Genomic DNA, 24,607 nt, shown 5'->3' on the forward strand with positions numbered 1-24,607 from the left:
GCACATTGTAGTTAATGAAAAGCCTAGAGGACAGGATCAGCCCCAAAAACTGGGATCCTGAGGGCCTCTTATAAGGGACAAATTAAAGCAGAAAGTCAATGGAGACATGAGGCCACTGACTTCTGAGCGGTTCCTCATGGTGCAGCAAAGAGACATATTGCTCTTTAACAGGAATGTTTTCCTGAGCCTTCCCACAGAGGGGTCTCTGGCTCTGCTCACCATTCCAGGGAAACCCTGAGCCACTCTCCCACCCTTTTCTGCTCTGGCCATGATGGGATTTTCTCAGTGCTTCAAAGACACCATGTTTCCTCCCACCTCAGTACATACATTGAACCATGTGATCCTCCACTTTCTTCCTCTGAGGAACTCTTACCCTTCAGCTTTTCATCTAGGTATGATTTCTTCTTTTACCCCAATTCCACAGTTCCACGGCACTTTCTAACTCTTCATGAAATTTCTGCCTAATGAGAGTTTTTAACACTGAACTGTATGCTCTGTGATGGCAGAGACTACATTTTCTTCTCTTCCTCATCCTCCTGCCTGCAGTATAAATTTGTGCCTACAGGCACTCAGTCACTATCTACGGAAAGACTGATTGGAGAATGAGGCATTCCGGAGTAAAATACCATTAGCTTAAGAGACAAAACGATCAGGGTGGATTCCTTACTTGGTTCCTTATTTACTTTAACATGTTGGGATATCACTTAACTACTCCTAATTAATTAGCAAGTTTATCAGGGTATTACTCATGTTCAATGCGATCCTTCTGGTATTTTTCACATAGGCTGCTATTGACACAGGTCTCCTTATTTTTTCCTGTGAAAGAAGACTGGAATATGTAAATTAAGCAATCATCCAAACTTCATTTTGTAGTCTTATCTTAAACTCATTCCTTAGATTTGAAGATATAAAATCTCAGTAACAACATTCCACAGGACTGGGACAGACACATGGAAACAGACAGTAAATTACCTGCACACGAGATATAAGCTTCCTCTCTTGAAGAGCATGAGTTGTGTCTCCAGGGGTCAGAAGGACATTGCCAGAGAGAGGAATCAGTTTTCCGACACTCAATTTGATCCACCCATCGAAGTCTAGAACCTTCCCTGGGAGCTATGGAAGAGTTGAGGGTCCCACTGTCTCCACAGCCAAGCTGTCTACAGATGATGGACAAAGTCATGGCTGCCATGGGGCTGTGGCAGACACTGCCCCAGATCCCATTGTAGAAAACTTCCAGCCACCCAGCACACTCCTGGTCCTCGCTCACCATCCTGAGTTTCAGGAAGTCTAAATTGAAAGGGGTGAGAAGGGGAAACAATCCACAATAAGCATTCCATTCAATGCTCTTGATTTTTTTTTCTCCATGCCAGAGATTGTGAACACTCATCACTGACTCTGCTGAGTAAGCACACATTAGGTGGTAAGACTGAAATTGGTCTCCCTTTTACCTGATTTTGTGTGTTTGTGTCTGTGTTTCTATGTCCACCACAATGATGCAGTAGAATATGATCAGAGAGGAATACCCACCTGGGCACTTTACACAGAGGGAAAGCTGAATCTTGCTTCCTGACAAGACTTCTGAAAGAGTATGTGAAAGTGGGGAGGTAGGCAGAAAAACGGCCCCCCAAAGGTGTTGCATAAATGCGCTACTTTACATGGCAAAGGAGACTTTACAGATGTGATTCAGATAAGGACCTTGGGATGGTGAGATTAACCTGGAGTAGTGTGGGTTAACCAGGTGAAAATCCAATCACATCCTTAGACCTACTCTCCTTAAAAAATGGGAACTCTTTCCCAGCTTCAGTCAGAAGGAAATGTGACTGTGGAAGAATGGTCAGAAGCAGGCAACATTGTCAGCTTGAAGGGGAAAAAAGGGAGCCAGTGAATGCACAGGGCCTTAAGAAACTGGAAAAGGTAGGGACAAGGAATCTCCCCCTAGGGCCCCCAGAAAGAATGCAGTCCTGTCCACACCTTGATTTTAGCACAGTGAGACCCTTGTTGGACTTCTAGCATACAAAACTGTGCATTAATAAATTTGTGTTGTTTCTACCACTAAGTATGTGGTAATGCATTTCAACAGCAATAGGATCTCAAGACTTTACCACCATAGTGAACTGAAGAATGAGCCCTGCTTTCGAATGGAAGTCACCTGAACCGCAGCTGTGGGAGGAAAAGAAAGCACCTAATCTTCACATCTAGAAAGACAGACAGTGTAGAAGGAAGGTTTCTTCTTCTCTGGCCCTCTCAACGACACCCCTCTGGGCTCAGACTCCCCTTCTCCAGAGCCCCCACCTCCTCACCCAACCCATGGACAGGGCGCGGGCAGACCTGAGCAGATGACCCCTGCGTCCTCCTTGTGCCTGCAGTTGTGCTGCCCCCAGCCCTGGGAGGGGCACTTCCAAATGTAGGATTCTTTTCCAGTGCACTGCAGGTCATCCAGCCAGATTGGGTCTGATCCCGCCCCGAAGTAAGCAGAGACTGTGGCATTGAGAGCTTCTCCGCAGCCCAGCTGTCTGCACACCACGTGGGCATCGTCCAGGTCCCAGTTGTCATCACAGACGGTGCCCCAGGAGCCCTGGTGAAGGATCTCCACTCTGCCAGCACAGGGACCACCCCCGTCCACTAGGCGGAGCTGTCTGCTCTCTAAGGAGAGAGAATCATACCATTGGCGCGTTTAACAGGAAATGAGAAGGGCCTTCTGGTCCCTTGGGACCCCTCACCTGAGCAGCGGGTAATACTCTCCTCAGACACAGAGTCGTTGCACTGGGGCAGCACCTGGGTCTGGTTTCCTGCAGAAACAGCATGGTCAGAGGGTTAGTAGGGTTGAAAAACAGGAAACTGAATTAAACTAAATAGTAACCTAGTGCTGGGGTCTGAGATGAAAGCTGTTAACATACCAGTAGAGTTCCCATAATTTTAGATTTCACCTCTTTATGGAAAGTTCTGCTTCTAACAATGCCAAAATTTGTTTCAAGCCAAGTGCTGCACTAAGAATGAATTTTAAGAAGTAGGAATATATCAGTACTGCTTGAAAATGGTGAAGAGCTACCAAGGCAGTGCAAATTTTTGAAGCCAAGGTCTGAGAGTAAAGTAAAGGGCAGAGGTGAGTCACTTTCTCCTTGAGGTCTTTGTCAATTCAAAGATTATAGATGAGATGCTGAAAAGTTCAGCAGAGGTTTGCCAGACTCATAGGGCACAGGGAGTACAAAGTATAATTCAGCCAAGGAGGAGACACCCTGTTAACCAGAACCTTCTACCATAGAAGGAAAAGTGAACTAAAAGTAGACTATTCCTCATAAGGATAGACACCCAGTGTCTAATTACTTCAATTCCCTTGTATAAGGTCATCCGTCCAGGGGCACCTGGGTGGCTCTATTGCTTAAGTGTCTGACTCTTAGTTGTGGCTCAGGTCATGATCTCAGTGTTATGAGACTGAACCTCATGTTGGGCACCCTGCTCAGAGTCTGCTTGAGATTCTTTCTCTCCCTCTGTCCCTTGCCCTACTCACAAGCTCTCTCTTTCTCTCTCTAATAAATAAATAAAATCTTTTTAAAAATCCAAAATTTAAATAAGTAAATAATAAAGTGATCTGTCCATAAACAGGTTCCAGGAGGAAGCAAAATAAAATCCTTTCTGAAGAATTTCTGTAATTTTTCACCCATGATGCCTGCCAATCAAAAATACCCAGACATAGGGGCACCTGCCTGGCTCACTTAGTAAAGCATGCAACTCTTGATCTAGGGTCATGAGTTTGAGCCCCACATTGGAGTTAGAGATTACATTGAAAAAAAGGTTAAAACTTAAAAAAAAAAAAAAAAAAAAAAAAGATTTGACAAAAATCCAGGAGGATAAAAGAGGAATTGGAAAGAAATTTGCAAGGCATCCAGATATTGGAGTAACCTGACAAGGAGTTTAAACTACCATGACTGAAATATTCAGGGAATTAAACAAGATAGCATTTTGAAAGGAAAATATTAACAAAAATCAAATAAAAATTCTAGATACTCTGAAAAAGTCAATAACTGAAATAACTCAAGGGTTGAGTATAATAGCCCATTAGATCAGCACAAGATAGAATAATAAAATGGAAAATCAAAAGGAAATACACAGAATGAAGCCCAGAAAGACCAGAAAGTGGAAAATATAAACAAGAACATAAAGACATGCTGAAAAGTTCTAACATTCATATATACTTAGTCCTAGATACATAAAGGCACAATTGACAGAACTGAAAGTAGAAATTTAAAAACCCACAATCACCTATTTCATATATCTTGCTGTTTTTTTAACATACCCCAAAATCTTTGACACTGCATCCTTTGATAGGTGGGCATCTCTGCTTCCTTCCTTTGAATTTTGGCCTTCATAAATTGTTTGTAAGCAATGGAATGCAGTGAAGGTAATACTACTTGATTCTGAAAACTAGATCAGAAAGGTCATGTAGCCTCCCATGAACTCACTTAGGAGAGTTGCTTCTGGGGAAATCTACCCTGAGGAGACTACCATGCTGAAGAGACTAATCATATGCAGGTGCTCTGTCAACAACCCAGTTGCACATTCCAGCTGCCAGACATGTCAATGAACCATACTGGTTTCCCAGCTCAGTTGAGTCCACAGATGACTTCAGCCTCAGCTGATATATGAATGCAATTTCATACAGACCCCAACAGAGAACTGCCAATTGGAGCCCTTTCCAAATTCCTTATACAGGAAATAATAGGCAAAAATACAAAGGAGTTTTAAGCTGCTAAGTTTGGAGGGAAATTTTGTTATGCAGCAATAGGAAACAGAAAACTTATACTTTCCATATTATTGAGTATTTACTGAAGACAAATGAAATGTTTGTCTTCATTAGGACTTGTATATACATGTTCATAGTATCTTTATCCATAATAGTGCAATACCATGATGCCACCTAAACATGTGGCATTGCCTTTGGAACAAAGAACAGGCAGAAGCTGGATGGCCTGGGGCAATGCTGTCAATGAGGACTTAAAGGAGGTAAGGAAAATGTTACTACAAAGCAGGAGGGGAAATGAACAGTGATCCGTGTTACAGAAATTAAAGTGGAAAAAAAAAAAAGAAATTAAAGTGGTTGCTTCAAGTGATTAGATTTGGAAGAAACTTGTTATCCAATAGTCACCAGAAAATACTTTCCATCAGTCTCAGTAAAGCAAACCAGCAAAATCAGCCAGTATATTTACCTCAAAACCACAGAATACACATTATTCCCAGGGCATACAGGTCATTTGCCAAGGCTGATCACATGTTATACCAAAAAGAGAGAGAAAGAGAGAGATCTAAAAAATTTTCAAAGGGCTGAAATCATTAAAAATGTTTTTTGAAAAAAAAATTTTTTTGACCAAATGGAATTAAACTAGAAACAAACAATTCATACTATGCAACAAGGTAAGGAAGATTGGTATTCAGTGATTGACTTTGCTAATATTTTCAATTTCTACTTTGAAAAAAAGCCAAATCCCAATTTGCATTCAGGCAGGATGGGATGTAATACCAATTTACCGTGCTTCCACAAGATTTAATTCTGATTATAATTCTATATAGAATTCTCATTATTATAAGAATTGGAAAAGTGTATTTGTTGGAGATGATGATCTCAGAAGACTCTTCTGTCACCATCTTGGACTAGATCATCAGGCTTTTTTTGGTGAAAAAACAAACTAATTCCAAAAATTAAATGGAAAAGACCAAGAATGATCAACATACTTGAGAAGAAAAGCAACAGTTAGAGGTGTAACTTTAATACATATCAAGACATACTACAAAGTTATAATAACTACTGAATTGAGGATTTAGTGCTGGAATAGACAATGAAACAATAGAAGAGAATAGAGCCCAGAAAGAAACTTAGACATACTCTAGATTCATTATGACAAAGGTGGCACTGCAGTGGGGAAAGATGTCTCTTCAGGAAAAGATTCTGAGTCTACTGGATATCCATATAAAAATTGAAATTTGACCCCCATCACATGTGAAAATCAATTGGAGGACTACGCAGTTACAGGTGAAATAAAGATAACTAAACTTCTATAAATATCATAAAGGAAAATCTTCAGGATCTTAGGGTAGACAAAGTTCTCTTCAGAAGGGCAAAAGAAGTAGTATTCTTAAAAAAAAAAAAAAAAGAAAGTTGATAAACTGAACCTTGTTAAAGTGAAGAACTTGGCTTATCAACAAACACCATTAAGAGAGTAAAAATAAAAGGGCAAGAGTAAACACCCAAAATAAATACATACATATTTGCACCACAAGTCACTGTCACAATAATCTCTAACATCACTATTGTAATAATTAAGAACTGGAAGTAAACCAAAACTCCACTATCAGTTGATGGATCAATACCTGGTCACAAGGTCATTCCAATGAATGACTTTGCAATAATAATTATGAATGAAACACTGCTATAAACAACTATATGCCTGAATCGCACACATAGTATGGAATCAAAGAAATTGGACACAAAATGAAACATACTATATGGTTTTATATGAAGTTTAAAATAGAAAAAAACTATTCCATAGCATTGAAGTTAGGAAACTGGAGGAAAGTTAGGAAACTGGAGACAGGAGGACGGGCATAGTGATTGGTAGAGTATGAATGTGGCTTCTGGGGTACTGCTAAAGATCTCTTTGTTGATCTGGGTTGGGGTTACACAGTATTCATGCTACTGCGTTTCACTGAACTACACACATACTACTTACCATACTTTCTCTGTAAATAATACTCAGATATATTTAAATAATAGTGTTAATTTTAAAAGATATCCCTCTTAACACTCTTTGCCTTGAACTGAAAGGCAAACAATTAAAAGAACCATATTTTATCTTGGATTATCTCACTTTTAAAATAATTTTTCTATGCTCTCTACTCCTGGGGACATTTCACTCAAGGAGCATCCTGAGTACAAGTTAGCCCTTCCTCTCTTTTACCTGAGCAGATCACTGAGGCTGTGTTTCCATGAGCACAACCAGGAATGCCAAGGGCAGTCACAGAGCAATTCCACAAGAAAGATTCAGCCCCTGAGCAGTGAAATCGATCTTTCCATATCTGATCACTTCCTTCCACAAAGTATGCTTCTTTTGGAGTCGAGATGGCAACTCCACAACCAAGCTGTTGACAAACAACGTTGGCATTGGCCATACTCCAGTGTGCGGCGCAGAGTGGTTTCCAGCTTCCAAAAATATTCATCTCCACTTGTCCCTCACACTGAGAGGTGCCATTTTTCATGAGCCGAACTTCTGTGTACACTAGTAGGAGAAGACAGGATTTCAGCCAAATCTCATGTTTTTCTTACCCTAGCAGAGTATGCAGCAAAGTTGAAGTCCTGTTCTGCATCTCACCTGAACAGAAAACTTGAACAGCCCCATGGTGGCAAACACCTCCTGGACAGGACTTTTTGTGGCAATACCTGAGCTCAGGTTCCTGCCCGTTACACCAGAATTCTTCAGGCCAGACTCGTCTATCTGACTCTCTTAAGGACACATTCCCCTGGAAAGACACTGCTTTGCCACACCCCAGCTCTGCACAGATGACCTGGGCAGTAAGTAATGTGAAGTTCCCATCAGACACTGGAACCCAGTCTTTTCCAGAATGCACTTCTACCTGCCCTAAGCAGGGTCCATCCCCTCCAACTAGACGCACAAATCCTAAAAGAAAAAGAGAAAGCCAAACCAAGGGAGTGTTAGCGATTCTGACTTGGCAATTAGAAGTGACATGTCATGAACAATGATATATGACAATGACATATCATAGATAAGTTTTTCTTCTCCCAGGCATTGAGAATGAGGAGAGGACTTAGCAGTTGGAGTCAGAGTGGGGCCTCCATGAGTGAGTATCTGAAGACAGATTATATTAAGTATTGGAATACTAGGAAAATATATTTTGGGGTTGGTTAGAGAAGTGAATTCCTCCTCTGAGCCCAAGGAAACTGCATGATGTGTAGGCATTCTACTTGAGTACAGAGGTATGAAACAGAACCAACCCAGAGGGACATTCGCTATGAGAATAGAGATCTATCAGCCAGATGAAGTTAGAAAGTCATCCTGAGGGATGCCTGGGTGGCTCAGTGGTTGAGCATCTGCCTTTGGCACAAGGTGTGATCCCAGACTCCCAGGATCTAGTCCCACATTGGGCTTCCTGCATGGAGTCTGCTTCTCCCTTGCCTATTTCTCTGCCTCTCTCTGTGTGTCTCTCGTGAATAAATAAATAAACAATCTTTAAAAAAGAAAAAAAGAAAGAAGAAAGAAAGAAAAAGAAAAAGAAAGAAAGAAAGAAAGAAAGAAAGAAAGAAAGAAAGAAAGAAAGAAAGAAAGAAAGAAAGAAAGAAAGTCATCCTGAGATTTGTGGAGCTCAAATTCTGGTTGGCTTTCTTTCCCAGGAACCAATCCTCAAGTGACTGAGGATAGGGAAAAATCATGAGGGCTGTATCCATGAATGCATGACAACCTATAGACAGACTGATGTCTCAAGATTAGAAATATGCACATTATAACCCATCCATAGTTATGGATTATGATTTTTTCATAGTCATGATTTCAAATTTTATCTATTTGACAATTTTTCATGGCAAAATATTCCATGAACTTCTTAGGTGACCAAAGCAGGAAATAAAATGAGTCTGGATGTTAAGAAAGCTCTAATGAGAATGAGAAGAAAGGTGTGGTTTTAGCCATATCTCTTGAAATCCTACAATATAAAAATAGCCACCTTCCAATTCCTGAACACAAAATAACTTTTCCATTTGTCTGTATATTCTTTCATTTTCTTCATCAATGTTTTAATTTCTTTAATTTTTAAAAGAGAAAACATTAAAAACAGATGCAGAAATTAGGCAGATGATTGAATAAGCTGACAAAGTTTTTAAACCATTTATATAAATATACTCAATGAAACAAAGCAGATTTTTAAAAACTAGAAAAAAATAACCAAATGGAGCTTCCTTTTTTTGTCTTCTTTTTTTTATTTTTAAAGATTTTACTTATTTATTCATAAGAACACAGGAGAGAGAGAGAGAGAGAGAGAGACAGAGAGAGAGAAGCAAGAGACACAGGCAGAGGGAGAAACAGGCTCCATGCAGGGAGCCCTACGTGGGACTGGATCCTGCGTCTCCAGGATCACGCCCTGGGCTGAAAGCAGCACTAAACCGCCAGGCCACCCGGGCTGCCCCCAAATGGAACTACTAAAATTGAAAAATACAATACCTGGAATGAAAATTTATCTAGATTAACTTAACAAGAGATTAGACAGGGCAAAATAAAAGAATTATGAAGTTAAACACAGAATAGAAGTTTTCTCTCTAAAGCATTGAGAGAAAAAAGACAAAAATTGCATATGAAAATGCATTTCAAAATTGAATGAAAATAAAAACGTTTTCAGATAAATACAAAATTATAGAATTTGAGGCAACCAGAACTGCATAACACAAAAATGTTACAGAAGGTTCTTCAAGCGAAAAGAAAATAGTAACAGATGAAAATGTGGATCTACCCAAAGCTATAAAGACTACTGTAAATAGTCTTTTTTATATTTACCCATGTATAAACCCATGGGTAAATATAAAAAAACTTCATCTCATTTTTAAAACAGTAGAGTATTTAAGGCAAATATAACAGCAATGTATTATAAGATTTATTTATAATATAAGTAAAATGTATGACAACAATAGCACAAATGACAAGAATAGGGAAATGGAAATATACTGTGGTAAGGTCTTACATTAGATATTAAGTAATATAATATCATTTGGAGGTAGAATATGATTAAAGAATAATAATTCCAACATTATGGTAAACTCTAAGCAAAGCAGTATATCTAATAAACCAATAGAGTAAATAAAATAGAATACAAAAAATACTCAGAGATTAAAATAGGAACAAATAATACATAAGACAAATAGCAAGTTTAGTAGACTTAAACTCAAGCATATCAAGAATTATACTACATTGAAATAATTTAAATACTCCAAATAAAAGCAAGGTAATCATACTGAATAGAAGACACTTCAATTATATCTCAATAAAACTAGGGAAAAATAGTAAGACACACCATGTTTACTGTCCATAAGAACATATGTACATTAAATATAGAAATGGGCACCTGGGTGGCTCAGTCAGTTAAGCATCCGACTCTTGATTTCAGCTCAGGGTTGTGAGATGGAGCTCTGTATCTGGCTCCATACTGAGCCATGGAGCCTGCTTGAGATTCTCTCTCCCTCTTCCTCTGCCCCTCCCCCCCCACACCACATGCATGTTTTATCTTTCTCTCTAAAATAAAATTAAAATTAAAAAAATAAACACAAATATATTAAAAGTGTCAGGAAAGATAAACCATGCAAGCACTAATCAAAGAAAGCTGTTGTACCTATGTTAATATCAGACAAACTAAAACTATAGGACAAAGTATATATTTAAAAATAATGAAAAAACATTTTATGATGATAAAATACAAAAGAAATCATATAATATCAAAATTAGTGGGATACAGCTAAAGCAGTGCTTGGAAGAAAAACTAGAGCTTTGACACTTCCTCCATGCATACATTATAATACAAAAGAAAAATTAAATTTAAATTACCTAAGATTCCAACTCAAGAATCTACAAAAATAACAGCAAATCACAACCAAAAGAAGAGAATATAAACTAAGACTCAAATCAATGAAATAGAAAACAAATACAATAATCAAGAGAGTTCATTGGTGATTCTTTTTAAAAGAATAATAAAACTGATAATCTTCTAGTAGACCTGATCAAGAAAAAAATGAGAAGATACACAAATTAACAATATCAGGGATGAAAAAGGGGTTATCATTATGTATACTATTAATATGTAAAAGATAATAAGATATGAACAAATTTTATCCTAATTTGAAAATTTTATTTACAATAGGATGAGTCCTCGAAAATTAATTACTTGAAAAACACAATTTATCAAAAACCGATACAAAAAGAAATGGAATATCTAAGTACTCCTATATTTGTTAAAGAAATAGAACTCATATTAAATTGGGACACCTAGGTGACTCAGTCAGTTAAGTGTCTTCCTTCAGCTCAGAGCTCAGGTTGTGGTCTTGAAGTACTAGGATCAAGCCCCTCTTTGGGCTCCCTGCTTAGTGAGGAGCCTGATTCTCCCTCTCCTTCTGCCCATCCCTCCTGGCTCATGCTTGCTCTCTCTCTCTCTCTTTCTCTTATTCTCTCTCTCTCCCTCAAATAAAGAAATAAAATCTATTTAAAAAAAAAAAAAGAAAAGAAAAAGAAATAGAGCTCATATTATAAAAACCTCCCCACAAAGAAAATTGAAATGCAAGCTTCAAATACTCGCACTTCCAGAGAGCTCAAACACAATTCCTGCATCAACATGGAGGAAGAGAGGGAGAGAAGAAAGGAGAAGTCTAAAACAGAAGCTGTAGTGAATATATGAATTAACATGGATTTTCAGTCCTCAACCTCCTCTCCTGAGGTTAATTGCATCTTCATCCCCTTACCATTTTGTACATCAGTGCTGTGGCCATTCTCAATTTGTGAGGCGCCCCGCCATTCTCCTGAACCCTCTGGAATCTCTTTATTTCAAACAAGCTCCTCTGTATTCTTCACAGATCATTCTTTCTACCTCTGGATTTCTGCTAAACACAGTACTTTATTTCTAACAATCTACTAGATGCTGAAATTTCTCTTTCATACCCCTTTCCTACAATTGAGAAAAGGAAATTCCAAGAATTCGATTTAAATTAAAATATTGCAAAAGGCATGGTTTCCTATTCTTATCAATGCTACATTACCACCATTACTTCTGTTTACATCATTAAAACATGTTCATGGAAAATATGGAAACATACTAGAGGGTAGAAACTGATGACAAAGAGATTAGCCAAAGAAAACTGAAATAGTTCATTAAAATATGAGAATTTAAGTTAAAGCAATGGTAATGTTAATTAGGGAGTAAAAAATAAAATCAAAGTTTAGATGCCATACCATTCTCAAACTCTTTTTATCTTTACGTGTACCTTAACTGAAATTAAAATTAAAAGTATCAATTTTCTTAAGATAGTAATAGATGTTCCAACATCACACACTCCATTTTACTCAAATACTGATTTATCAAAGTAAGTCAGGTCCCCTGTAGTGTTTCCACAAGTTTATCTGCACTTGATACCATGATTAGGACATGATGACAATAAGGAATGTTACCTGAAATACCAAAAAACAAGTTTTCTTAAAAATATCCTAACTGAAGGCAGTAAACTCAAATGCCCCTTGAAAATATTTTTTAAATAATAATAAAGAAGATGGGAGGAAACTTTTGAGATGATAGATAACTCTATGGCACAGATTGTGCTAATGCTTTCACAGAAGTATACTTACCTCCAAACTCATCACGTTGTATACATTAAATATGTACAGTGTTTGCATGTCAATCATACCTCAATATATTAACTTTCAAAAAAAGAAAATAATTGTGTTTCTAGGGACCTGAATTCATATTATGAAAGATCCACTGAAAAGATGACTTTTCCAGTGATCCTCATCATGCCAATGACAAAAATGCTAACTGGCTATGGATTATGCTGTTGAGTTGCTATAGACCTAGTCAAATGTTATCACATCTCCACCTGTCCTATCACTCCATCAGATGGGATGGACCTTTTTAAAGACCCAACTACCTACCTTAAAGAATTCACTGTGACATCTGATAATATCTTCCTAAGTGAAACTGTTCTGACGGCATTAGTGACAGACTTTTCATCCGCAATTGTGATAACAACTGAAAACATCTCTGGCAAATACCGACACCACCCATCCACACTCTAGTTTCATTGCTGTCTTTACTGCCTCCACTTTGGCATATGCTAAACTTTGTTTCCCTGCACCTCTCTCATGTCCCCTCTTGTGGATGCACCTGATCATCTCAGGAAAAAAAAACAAAACAGCTACCACGATGAAACTTGACCCCACTTTCTTACCTTTTGACACACCACAGATATCTGAATGGCCCAGTGATCCATAGGTCTGGAGCTTTCACTGTCCAGAGCCAAGCAAGTCCTTGTGCTTCCTTGAGTACCTAATACTCTAGGAGTTACTGTGTGACTGGAGTTTTCAACCAAGTGTGTGATCCTGTATTGTTAGCTATTCTGGGAATTAAACCAAGGGTATTCTTACTGGGTATCCCTCTAATAGATTAGACAGGCCTTACCTGAGCAGACTACTCCAGCATCCCGACTATGGGAGAAGAGTCGCTTCTGGTAGTCTTGAAGAAAAGAATGACTACAGTCATTGAGAGTTGATTCTGTCCCTTTACAAACAATATATGAAAGCCAAATAGGCCCATGCCCTGATCCAAAGTAGGCCCCTCTGGGAGCATCAACAGCATCTCCACATCCCAGCTGTCTGCACACCACATGTGCAGCCTCCAAGTTCCATATGTAATCATTCACTGTGCCCCATTTTCCTTGGTATTTCACTTCCACTCTCCCCTCGCAGCGGTAGCTCCCATTCTTCAGTCTCAGCTCCATAGCTGTAAAAGAGACACAGACACAGAACACAGAACACAGAACACAGAACACAGAAGAGATTTCAGGAGACTATACAGTGATATGCTGGTAAGTACTTTAAAATACACACACTGGGGGAGAAAAAAAAATCCTCTCATGTATGGCATTTCTTGATTTCTATAGTAGGAATATTTCCACTATGGTCAATTTTAAGCTACCAATGTGGCATCACTGAACGTGGAGTTGAGAAGAGATACACACAATTATTTCTCGAACAAGCCAGTAAGACTCAACGCCATGTATAGCAATAAGGACAGGCCTTCAGATGACTATAGATGCTGCCTTCCCAGTAGAGATGCATGAAGCTGGTAGGGGCCCAAATTCCCCCATCTCAGTTACAGTTCATGATCCGCGAAGTCAGTGGAGGAATCTTCTCTTTCCTTCTCTATCCTATAAGAAACATTCTCATCTAGCTTTGGAAGAGAAGACCTCTAAACAGTCTGGATTATTTCTGCTTCCTGATATTCATGCTTTTATATAATCCTTGCACTTGAATGTGGTCTGAATCTAGTACATTCATATAATAATGGAATTTAGCAAAAGTGATGAGACGTTACTTAAATAATCAGATTTCAAGATGACTCTGGTTTCTCTTATCTTGCTCTCATATGCTTGCTCTGTTAAAGCTAGCTGCCATATTTTGAGTTGCATGTGGAGAGATTCACATGACACAAATATAATATAAGCCATATGTAAGAAGACCATGGTTAATATCATACTCATTGGTGAAAGTTTGAAAGCTTTTCCTCTAAGATCAGGAACAAGTAAGATTCCTTTCCTTACTTGTTCCTCTCACCACTCTTATTCCACATAGCATAGTAAATTCCAACAAGAGCAATCAGTCAAGAAAAAAAAAGTAAAAGACATCCAAATCACAAAGGAAGAAGTAATATTGTCTTCATCTGCAGATGACTTTATGTATAGAAAATCCTAAAGACTTAACTAAAAAAATCTAATCAATGAGTTCAGTAAAGTTGCAGGATACAAAATCAACATACAGAAATTGGTTGTGTCTATACACAAACAATGAAATATCTGAAAAAGAAATTTTAAAAACCCACTTCATTTACAAAAGCATCAAAAGAATAAAATTGTTAGGAATAAGCTTAACCAAGGAGGTGAAAAATCTGAAAATTGGAAATTATAAGATTTTGATTTAAAAAAAAATTGAAGAAGACACAAATAAATGCAAAGATATACCATGTTCATGTTTGAAATTAATATTGTTAAAATATCCATACTACCCACAGCCATCTATAGATTCAACACAATTCCTATCAATTCCAATCATATTTTTCACAGAAATAGAAAAAAAAACTATCTTAAAATTTGTATGGAACCACAAAAGACATTTGTATGGAACCACAAAAGTCAAAGCAATATTAAGAAAAATAAAGCTGAAGGTATCACACTTCCTGATTTCAAACCAAACGACAATTGTATGGTACTGGCATGAAAACAGACACATCGACTAATGGGAAAGAATCAAGAGCCTAGAAATTAACCCATGCAATATGATCAGCTAATATATGACAAGAAAGTCGAGAATATTCACTGGGAAAAGGACAATCTCTTAATAAATAGAAACTGGAAACTGGGGAAACTGTTGGGGAAACTGGAAGTTTACATGCAAAAGAATGAAACTGGACCATTGTCTTACACCACTGACAAAAATTAACTCAAAATGGACTAAAGACATAATTGTAATACCTGAAACTGCAAAACTCCTAGAGGAAAATATAAGGGGAAATCTCTTGACATTGGTCTTGACAATGATTTTATGGCTATGACACCAAAAGCACAAGGAAAAAAAGCAAAAAGAAGTAGGACTCTACTCAAGTAAAAACAAAAACAAAAACAAAAACTTCTATAAAGCAAAAGAAATGGTCAGCAGGATAAAAGGTAACATATGGAATGGGAGGAAATATCTGCAAGCCATCTATCTGGTAAGAGGTTAGTATCCAAAATATATAAGGAACTCATACAAAACAATAGTCAAAAAGGGAGGGAGGGGAAAAAGGGGAAGGGGAAGGAGAAGGAGAAGGAGAAAGAAGAAGAAGAAGAAGAAGAAGAAGAAGAAGAAGAAGAAGAAGAAGAAGAAGAAAGAAGGAGGAGGAGGAGTAGGGGAAGGTAGAGGGTGACGAGGAAGAGGAAAGGAAGAAAGAACGAAAGAATGAAAGAACAAAAGAAAAGAGAAAGAAAGAAAGAAAAAAGAGGGAAGGAAGAAAGGAAGGAAGGAAGGAAGGAAGGAAGGAAGGAAGGAAGGAAGGAGTGAAATCTAATTTAATTAAACCATAAAAGACTCTTAACTATAGAGAACAAACTGAGGGTTGATGGAGGGAGGTGGGTGGAGATGGTCTAAACGGGTAACGGGTATTAAGGACTGCACTTGTGATGAGCACTGGATGTTGTATGTAAGTGATGAATCACTAAATTGTACTCCTGAAGCCAATATTACACTATATGTTAACTAACTAGAATTTAAATAAAAACTTGAAAAATATTTTAAATGTAATTTAAAAATGGGCAAAGAATTTGAATAGACTTTTTTCCGAAGATGTAAAAATGGCCGACAGGTATATGAAAAGGTATCACAATGAGAAAACCACAACCTCACACGTATTAGAATGGTTATTATCAAAAAGACAGGAGATAGTAAGTGTTGGCAATAATGTAGAGAAAGGGGAACCTTTGTGCACTGTTGGTGGTGATGTAAATTGGCACAGCCACTATGGAAAAACAGTATGGAGGCTCCTCAAAACATTAAAAATAGAACTACTATATTATCCAAAAATTCCACTTCAGATATATATCTAAAGAAATGAAACCATGATTTTAAAGAGATATCTGCGCTCCATGTTCATTGTACATTATTCACAATAGCCAAGACATGGAAACAACCTAAGTGTCCATCAATGGTTGAAAAGATACAGAAAACGTGATATAAATACGCATATACTAAACATGTATGCATTCATGGGTCTGTATAATATTAGACATTATTATTAATACCAAAAATTATAAACAACTTCACTTCTAGAATGCAAGGCCTTAGCTTAAATTTTATTTCATAAAGGAAATATCTGCTTTTCTCGGCTAGAGTATATAACCCTGATTGTGTCCCCACCAGTGGCACTTATTAGAGTTTATTATAAATTCTTGTGTTGGTGCCCAGTCTCACCAGACTGTTAGCTTCAGGGGCCAGGGAACACTTGCTTCACCCCTGCTAGGTCCTCTGTACCTAATGAACTGCAAAGGGGATATATCAACTTAACAGTCCCCCCACCCCAGCCCATCTTAAACTCAATAAACATTTGTGGAATTAAAGTCTAAATAAGTCCAAAAAGGATATAATGGAAAGGCCATGGTGTTATTTAGCATGTTTTTAAAGTGGCATTCAAATCAGTCAGAAAAGATGAAAACATCATTCAGGAAATAATATTGGAAAAAAATAAAGTTAGATATCACTTCCTATCATTCAGTAAAATAACTTATGCAGTTATCTAGTATTGATGTATTTTTTCAGATTTTTAAAAAGATTTAATTAATTTACTTAGAGAAAGAACAGGCAAGTACAGAGGCTGAGAGAGAGGAAGAGAGAATCTCAAGCAGATTGTGCTGAGTGCAGGGCCTGATGCAGGGCTCAACCCCAGGACCCCAAAATCATGAGCTGAGCCAAAATTAAGAGTCAGATGCTCAACCAACTGAGCCACTCAGCAATGACATATATTTTAAAATATTTACAAAATTATTAAAATAAAGATGCAATAATTTATTTAAAATTGAAGCCGAGAAGAGCTTTTTTAGGCTCTGAACGCAGAAACCAAAAGGGGGGGAAATTTTTATAGATTTGACTATTAACATCAGAACCCCCCATGCAGGGCATGATGCTGAGTGAAATAAGTCAATCAGAGAAGGACTATCATCATATGGTTTCACTCATACGTGGAATATAAGGAATAGTGAAAGTGTTTATAAGGGAAAGGAGGGGAACTGAGCAGGAAAAATTAGAGAGGAAGACAACCCTTAAAAGACTCCTAACTCTGGGAAACAAACAATGGGTTGCAGAAGGGGAGGTGGGGGGAGGATGGGGTGACTGGGTGATGGGCACTGAGGGGGGCACTTATGGTATGAGCACTGAGTGTTATACTATATGATGGCAAATTGAATTTAAATTTTAAAAAAAGAACCCTCCATGCATCTAAAAACATAGGAACGATAAAATAAAAATAAACTGAGAGAAATATTTGCAGCCTATTAATGGAAAAATTCAATAGGGACAATAATCATGGACCCAACTTGCCTGGGTTCAAATCCCCCCTTTGCTACTTACACCTGTCTCACCTTGGGCAAGTGATTGAACTTTGCTTTGCTTCAGTTTTCTGATCTATTTTTTGAGATAAAAACATCATTTGCCTTGTAGGGTTGTTGGGCACTCACAGGAGGTCACAGAAGTGAATGCAGTGAAAGTATCTGGTGCTGGTAATCATAGTCATATTTGTAGTGGTAGTAATAGTACAAAGAGCTCCAATATAAATCATGACAAAAACGACAAACATCCCAGGTTTAAAAGGACAGACGTCATTAGCAAGTAATTTGCAAATGAAGGATTAAATTAACTAATATATAACAGTTTTTGTTTACGACACTGGCCAAATTTTTAAAACTTGATAAAAAACCAATGTTGGTGAGGGGCTATGGAAACTAACACTCTCATACAGTGTTGGTGGGAATAAAACAGTGCAAACATTTCTGGCAGGCAATGGATCTTCATGTATCAAAAGCTCTGAAGGTATTCACAGCCTATAAAACAGCAATTCCACTGTTAGGATGTTATTAAGAAAAACAATCATGAAGTAATTTACATTTAAACTCAAGGAAGTTCATGACAACATGTTTCATAAAAGCCAAAACATTGAAAACAGCTAAATGCCCAAAGCCCACTGGCGAGTGACTGGGCGAGTATGTTGCATTTTGGTCATATAATGAAATAACTGGAAGCAATTAAATTTTTCTTTTTTTTTTTTAAAGATTTATTTATTTATTCATTTATGATAGACAGAGATACAGGAGGAGGGAGAAGCAGGCTCCATGCCGGGAGCCCGACGCGGGACTCAATCCCGGGACTCCAGGATCGCGCCCTGGGCCAAAGGCAGGCGCCAAACCGCTGAGCCACCCAGGGATCCCCAAATTTTTCTATAATACTCCTATAATAGTCCATATTTTTGTAAGACTGCCATAAAACACTTTTAGTGTGTAAAAGAGGAGTAAAATGATGTCCAAAATATATTGTCAATTTTTAAAAAGAGTTTACAAAATAATAAACACTGAATTGTCCATCTTTGAGGGTCTATGTTTCTGTGTATAATGGCATAAATTGTATTTCAAAGGATAATCTTCTCTCGATGCCAAACATGAATTTTATAGTGGAGACTCCTGTTAACGTGTGCCCAACTCAGAAATAATCAATGCTCCGAAAGGCCAGGACTATTATTTTACAAAGAGCAAGGCCAATGTTGTATGAAGTAGAATAAATTTTTAGCAGGATAACACTGGATAGTGTTGATTCTAGGAAAATAAAAAGAATGCTTGCTTTGGTGAAATATTCTTGCAACTTAAGCTACTATTGAAAAAATCCTATAGTTTCCTAGTAAGAAGAGGGGGCTTTATATCAGAACACTCATTGTCACTCTCCCTCATGGGACTGAAACCCCTATCGGTACCTCAGAGTCATCAAGAGAAGAATTTTCACCAGCATCTGGCCAACACTCATGGAGCAGAAACTTGGCAGGATGAGTTTCCCAATCCCCATTCCAATTCCCTTGGACTGAGAGGAGTCCAAGCTGTAAGCAGCCTCAGCCTGGACTTACAGCCAAATCTGAAAGAGTTGCCCCTTCCCTGGGCTCAAAGCTAGATTTTTTTGCAGCCCTATCTCTCTGAGTCCAAGGCTCAGTGGAAACCAGCTTTCAGAGAGGGGTAGAAGAGAGAAAATATACCCTACAGAATTCAGAAAGGACCAGTCCAGGATCCCAGCAAGTCAGGAAATGATTCACAAGGACTGGGACAAAGACTCGGGAGACTTGATTTAACCAATGCTGTGCATCAGTTAATCTCTATCAACAAGAGGCCTCCTGTAACGGCTGCGGGTACCTCTGCTCTACAACAGACACTCAGTAGGAATAAGTGAGGCCAGGAGACAAAGCCTCTCACAGAACCCAGCAGACACCACAGTCAAGCAAAGAGAAGGCCATGGGACTGAAGAAGAGAGGCCAAAGAAGAGAGGCAGGTGTGAGATTATCTATGATCTGGTTACATACAGGACATGGCACTCCCAACAGTGTGGGCACTGTGTGTTGCAGAGCAACCGATTCAGTCACGTCTCAGCAGCCCTGCTCCTCCCCCAACAGACAGCCTTCATACCCTCCCATACTCATTCTATATGCACACACACAAGCATATAGCCTACACATAAGCACAGAAAACATAGAAATCCTGATGGGGTAATCCTCTGCAAAGCAGGCAGATGGAGTGTGCAAGGAGCAGCCCAGAGACACAGCTGAGGTCAATCACTGTTCCTTCCCACACTCGAGGAGCCACCAGGACCGACCAAATGCTCCCTGAAAACAAGGGAGATGTTGGTAACCTGGGTGGCTCAGTGGTTGAGCGTCTGCCTTCAGCTCAGGGCATGATCCCGGGGTCCCAAGATCAAGTCCCACATCAGGCTCCCTACATGGAGCCTGCTTCTCCCTCTGCCTGTGTCTCTGCCTCTGTCTCTCATGAATAAAAAAATAAAATCTTAAAAAAAAAAAAAACGCATGGTTTACATGGAGGCTTTGACTCCCTGACTCCAGAAACCTTTCCCTTCACCAAGGTATCCACTCACATACTGTTGATCCCAGGAAACTCACCATGAGCATCCACCATGGTGCTGAAGAAGAAATAGAATCCCTGAAGAGGGAGATTCAAAGCTATCTTGATTCCCATGCCGTCAAGGTCACAGTCCCAGCTGCAAAATAGTCCTGCAAAGAGGTACAGTATAACACCCACAAAGATCTACAGTAATGGGAGGGGAGAATAAAAACACATCCTCTGACATGCTACCTACTGAGAGCCAATAGAGACACATTTTACCATCTAAGATGTGATCGGAAGCTTCTTCTGCCATTTTCTGAAGCTCAAGCACCAATTAGATTCTGAATCTCCAAAATCTCCTTATATGAACAACATGGCCTTTTGAGACCATGTTTCCTTAAGTCTCTGAGAACCAGGCCCCCATGATGGAGGCTGACGTAGAAAAGTTACATCAAAAAGTATGAGTGGCTTTCTCTCCCCTAAGGGTCCGGGCTGCTCGTAGTAGACTGAGATCTTTGAGGGCCAGGGTGCCATGGTCCGTTACCGTTTGAGAGGAAGTTTTGGGTGGAATCAAGCATTGTTCTTCCCTGTGACAGCTCATTGCTGAAGCAGAGAACTACAAGGAGGTTTGGAGTACAATAATGATTAGAGGGATGCAGTCAGTTAAGCATCTGCCTTTGGCTCAGGTCATGATCCCAGGGTCTTGGGATCAAGCCCCACTTTGGGCACTCCGCACTTACTGGGCTGGTGGTCAAAGATGTTACACAGACCAAGTGTATATGAAATTGTTTCACAACAGATGTGAAAATCTGTCATGGAAAAAATCCCATGAGTAATAAGAGGTTACAACATGGAGGAGGCTGTGGGGAAGCCCACTCTTGCCCGGGAAGCCTCTCTTTGAAAGAGACATATCAGCTGATACAAAGTTGGAGTTTACTGGGAAACTCTGAGTCCTTCAACTCAACACTCCTAGCCCCAACCTGCCATTGCTGGGAAACAGTCCCTTTCAGAATGTTTATATACTGAAATCCTGTTCTTCTGGTTCTTTTTTTTTTTTTTTAAGATTTTATTTATTTATTCATGAGGGACACAGAGGGGCAGAGACATAAATAGAGGGAGAAACAGGCTCCCCATAGGGAGCCTGATGCAGGACTCAATCCCAAGATCACAGCCTGAGCCAAAAGCAGATGCTCAACCACTGAGCCACCCAGGCACCCCTGTTCTTCTAGTTCTTGCTCTCATTTCAACCATATCTTTCCTTCAATTCAACCCCTTTCCTTCTTTGAATCTTTTCCTCTACTTGAGATAGAATGCACTGAGAGTTGGAGAAAGAACTAAAGATTAGATCATCAAAAGACATATTTGAGTTGACTGGAGCATAAAGATCTGGAGCCAGGCTCCAGGGGGTTCCGAATTTGAAAGAACTAAGCTAACATTATTGAACTTGTGGAGAACGGTGAACGGGAGCAAGAGGGATGGATGGTGATGCTACCATTTTCTTCAAATGTGTAAAATGCCACAAGGAGTGATGCTACTTAACTGACCCTATTATTTTTATGGTTTATTGTGGAACATAACTTCACATAGACCAATGCTTTGGTGCAGTCATGAGAGTGGAAATTCAGGAAGATCCAGCCAGTAAGTACCTAAAGTTGGGGAGAAAACACATGGAACTCCCAAGTTGAGGCAGAAACTGCTACACAGAGGACCAAGACAGCTGTATAATCTGTACAGTCTGTCTAGAAAAAAAAAAAAAAAAGAAAAGATAACCAGTGGAAATCTACCTGATGGAAGAAAAATTGCAAACTACCTCTCTACAGCTTGCAGATTAACAGCAGAATGAGCTCAGTCAAGCTGATCCACCAATACTACTTATTGTCAATAGGTACCACTCTTAAGAGAAGCTATCTCTTCATCCATCTGGCAGGCATCAAAGCAAAAGAAAAGGAAGCTTTCTATTAAGCAGGGTTTCAAATTCACTGCTTCTCTTCCACTCAGTGTTATTTGATGCTATTTCAAAACCACACAGGATCCTTGCACCCGCCCCCCCACAAGTAGTTCTTGTGTAGCCCCTACACAAGTAGTTCTAAACCTTGGGCCCATTGCTGGTTTTCTCATGTGCCAGTATCTGATAGTGAACATAGGAGTCAGCCTACATCCTCTGGGTTTAAACAGTTATTTCCTCTATCCAGCTAGAAAGGGTCCTGCAGTTCCTTTCTTGCTGGATCTCTTCTCAACACTCCACTGCTCCCCACAGCTGCCTCTCAGTCTTTACTAACAGGTGTTAACAGCTATTAATACAGAAGCCTCTGAAGCCATTGAGCCAGGCCATAGTCAAGACTGGATCAAAGGTAGAAAGACTCATGGGAAGTCAGACAGCAGTCCCAGCCTTTCCTCTCCCTCAGGCCCACAGAGTTTAAGGGTGAGCCCTAACACCTTCACTTCCATAAAGCGCAGAAAGCCCCCATTACTCACTTCCGGGTTCAACCATTTTTCCTTGGCAACCATTTTCTCTACACTCAGTCAGGAGAGGAGTATTGTAAGGCTGCTACATTAAGTTTAGTGGTAAAAGTGGAAATTCTCAGGACTTTGTAAATATTTCTGTTCAGGGTCAGTTCATATCTTAGATGGGATACAGAAGGTTCACACAACCTTCAGAACCTTCTACTCCTTACCTACTTTTGTGGAGTAGATGGCACTGGGTTAGACCCATTTCCTCATTTGGTTCTTGAAAGGTTTGAGATCTAGAACAGGAGCAGAGAGACAGACCTTGAGCTGAGAGGAAATGACTCTGTTCTTAGGGACAAGAGGGATGAATAAGTACTGGTGCTGCTAACACTTGTAGTGCAGGGAGAAGATAATGTATTAAGTCATAGTCTGATTACCTCTTGAAGTGAAAGAGAAGGCAAAACTACTTGAAGGAGGGAAGTGGTTAGTAAAAGGTTTAGAGAAAAAAGCAAGTTTGCAATTGCCCCCATGAGAATTCCATTCTTCTTATTATTATTCAAATTGCATTGTTTCATTTAGCTGTTATAACAATGAGCTTCTAGAGTTAGAAACCCAGAAACTCATCTGATGACAGACAAAGCAAATACAAAATTTATTGAAAAGGCCTGAAGCAATTCATTGAGCCTTTGAACCAAAGGAAGAGCCTCTGGATATGGAAGCAGGGACCAGCCACTGCCAGGAGTTTCTGCATTTACCCCTCAGCTGTCCGGTTCTTGCCTGGTTCCATTCATTTCTACTGCAGACCAACTCTATCCCAGTCTTACCCCAAGAGGCAAAGGAGTCTCTCCTTCTAGCTGCAGTTTGACAAACCCAGAATAGGCCACTGGATGGCCTGCTTTAAGTCTCATGCCCATCCCTAGACCAGAAGCTATGCTCAGAAGGATGAGCTACTCTCTCTGGCTCATCCTGCATCAAGTACTCAGGATGTGGAGTGCATTACCCAAAGTTAAGAAGAGTAGAAAAGACAGGGGGATGGATAGGGGCATGCTGTGCACAATAAATGCCAAAGTTACTTTTTTGGGTTCTCAGACCCAGTTTGAACAGAAGATCGTAGGGGGAAGAGCTTCCCATATAGCACCAAGCAATTCTCAAACGCCAGCAGGGTGTCTAAGAATTCAACTCCATTCTGCCATTATCTACCCAGAGAGAGCATCAGATTCCACAGGTTAATGGTTCAGTCCTACAGGATTGCCCCTCCTCCCCCATCACCAACATACACACACCACACTCAGGTGCTGATCCCAAGCCCAGGTTGTTACCTATATTCCTGACAGACCAGCTACAGATGGGTGGTTTACACAACCTCCCCCTCTCCCCTCTCAGGGTTCCTTTAATCTGCTAGAGCAGGTCACAGAGCTCACAGAAACATTTTACTTACTAGATCACCAGTTTATTACAAAAGGACACAATTCAGGAATAGCCAGATGGGAGAGATGCAAGGGGCAAGGGATGGGGGAAGGGTGCTGAGCTTCCATGTTCTGTCTAGGTAGGCCACTCCCCCTGCACCTCCAAGCGTTCAACAGCCCACAAGCTCTCTGAACCCAGTCCTTCTGGGTTTGTAAAAAAATAATAAAGGAAACCTCACTAAAATAGAGTTGGGAGGTTCAGCAGGGGGAGCTTTCATGCCCTACCACTGGATGTCTACTGCAGAGCCAACACGAAGCACAGACCTTGCCCTTGGGT

At 39.5% G+C, this 24,607-nt stretch overlaps 1 protein-coding gene across 1 annotated transcript in view; it reads right to left on the reverse strand.

Annotated features, from left to right (window-relative positions):
* Positions 1 to 20,612, reverse strand: part of LOC112917512 (antigen WC1.1-like) — a 31,524-nt gene extending 10,912 nt beyond the window's left edge. The window contains exons 1-7 of the mRNA XM_072765101.1: positions 20,473 to 20,612; positions 13,207 to 13,527; positions 7,362 to 7,667; positions 6,951 to 7,268; positions 2,721 to 2,789; positions 2,329 to 2,643; positions 973 to 1,287 (exon numbers count right to left, since the gene is read on the reverse strand). Of these exons, the coding sequence (XP_072621202.1) occupies positions 973 to 1,287; positions 2,329 to 2,643; positions 2,721 to 2,789; positions 6,951 to 7,268; positions 7,362 to 7,667; positions 13,207 to 13,527; positions 20,473 to 20,548 (1,720 nt within the window). The 5' untranslated portion in view covers positions 20,549 to 20,612. The remainder of the gene's footprint in view (positions 1 to 972; positions 1,288 to 2,328; positions 2,644 to 2,720; positions 2,790 to 6,950; positions 7,269 to 7,361; positions 7,668 to 13,206; positions 13,528 to 20,472) is intronic.
* Positions 20,613 to 24,607: the final 3,995 nt, after the last annotated feature.

The sequence above is a fragment of the Vulpes vulpes genome, chromosome 8, assembly GCF_048418805.1.
Source record: "Vulpes vulpes isolate BD-2025 chromosome 8, VulVul3, whole genome shotgun sequence".
Taxonomy (NCBI): Eukaryota; Metazoa; Chordata; class Mammalia; order Carnivora; family Canidae; genus Vulpes; species Vulpes vulpes.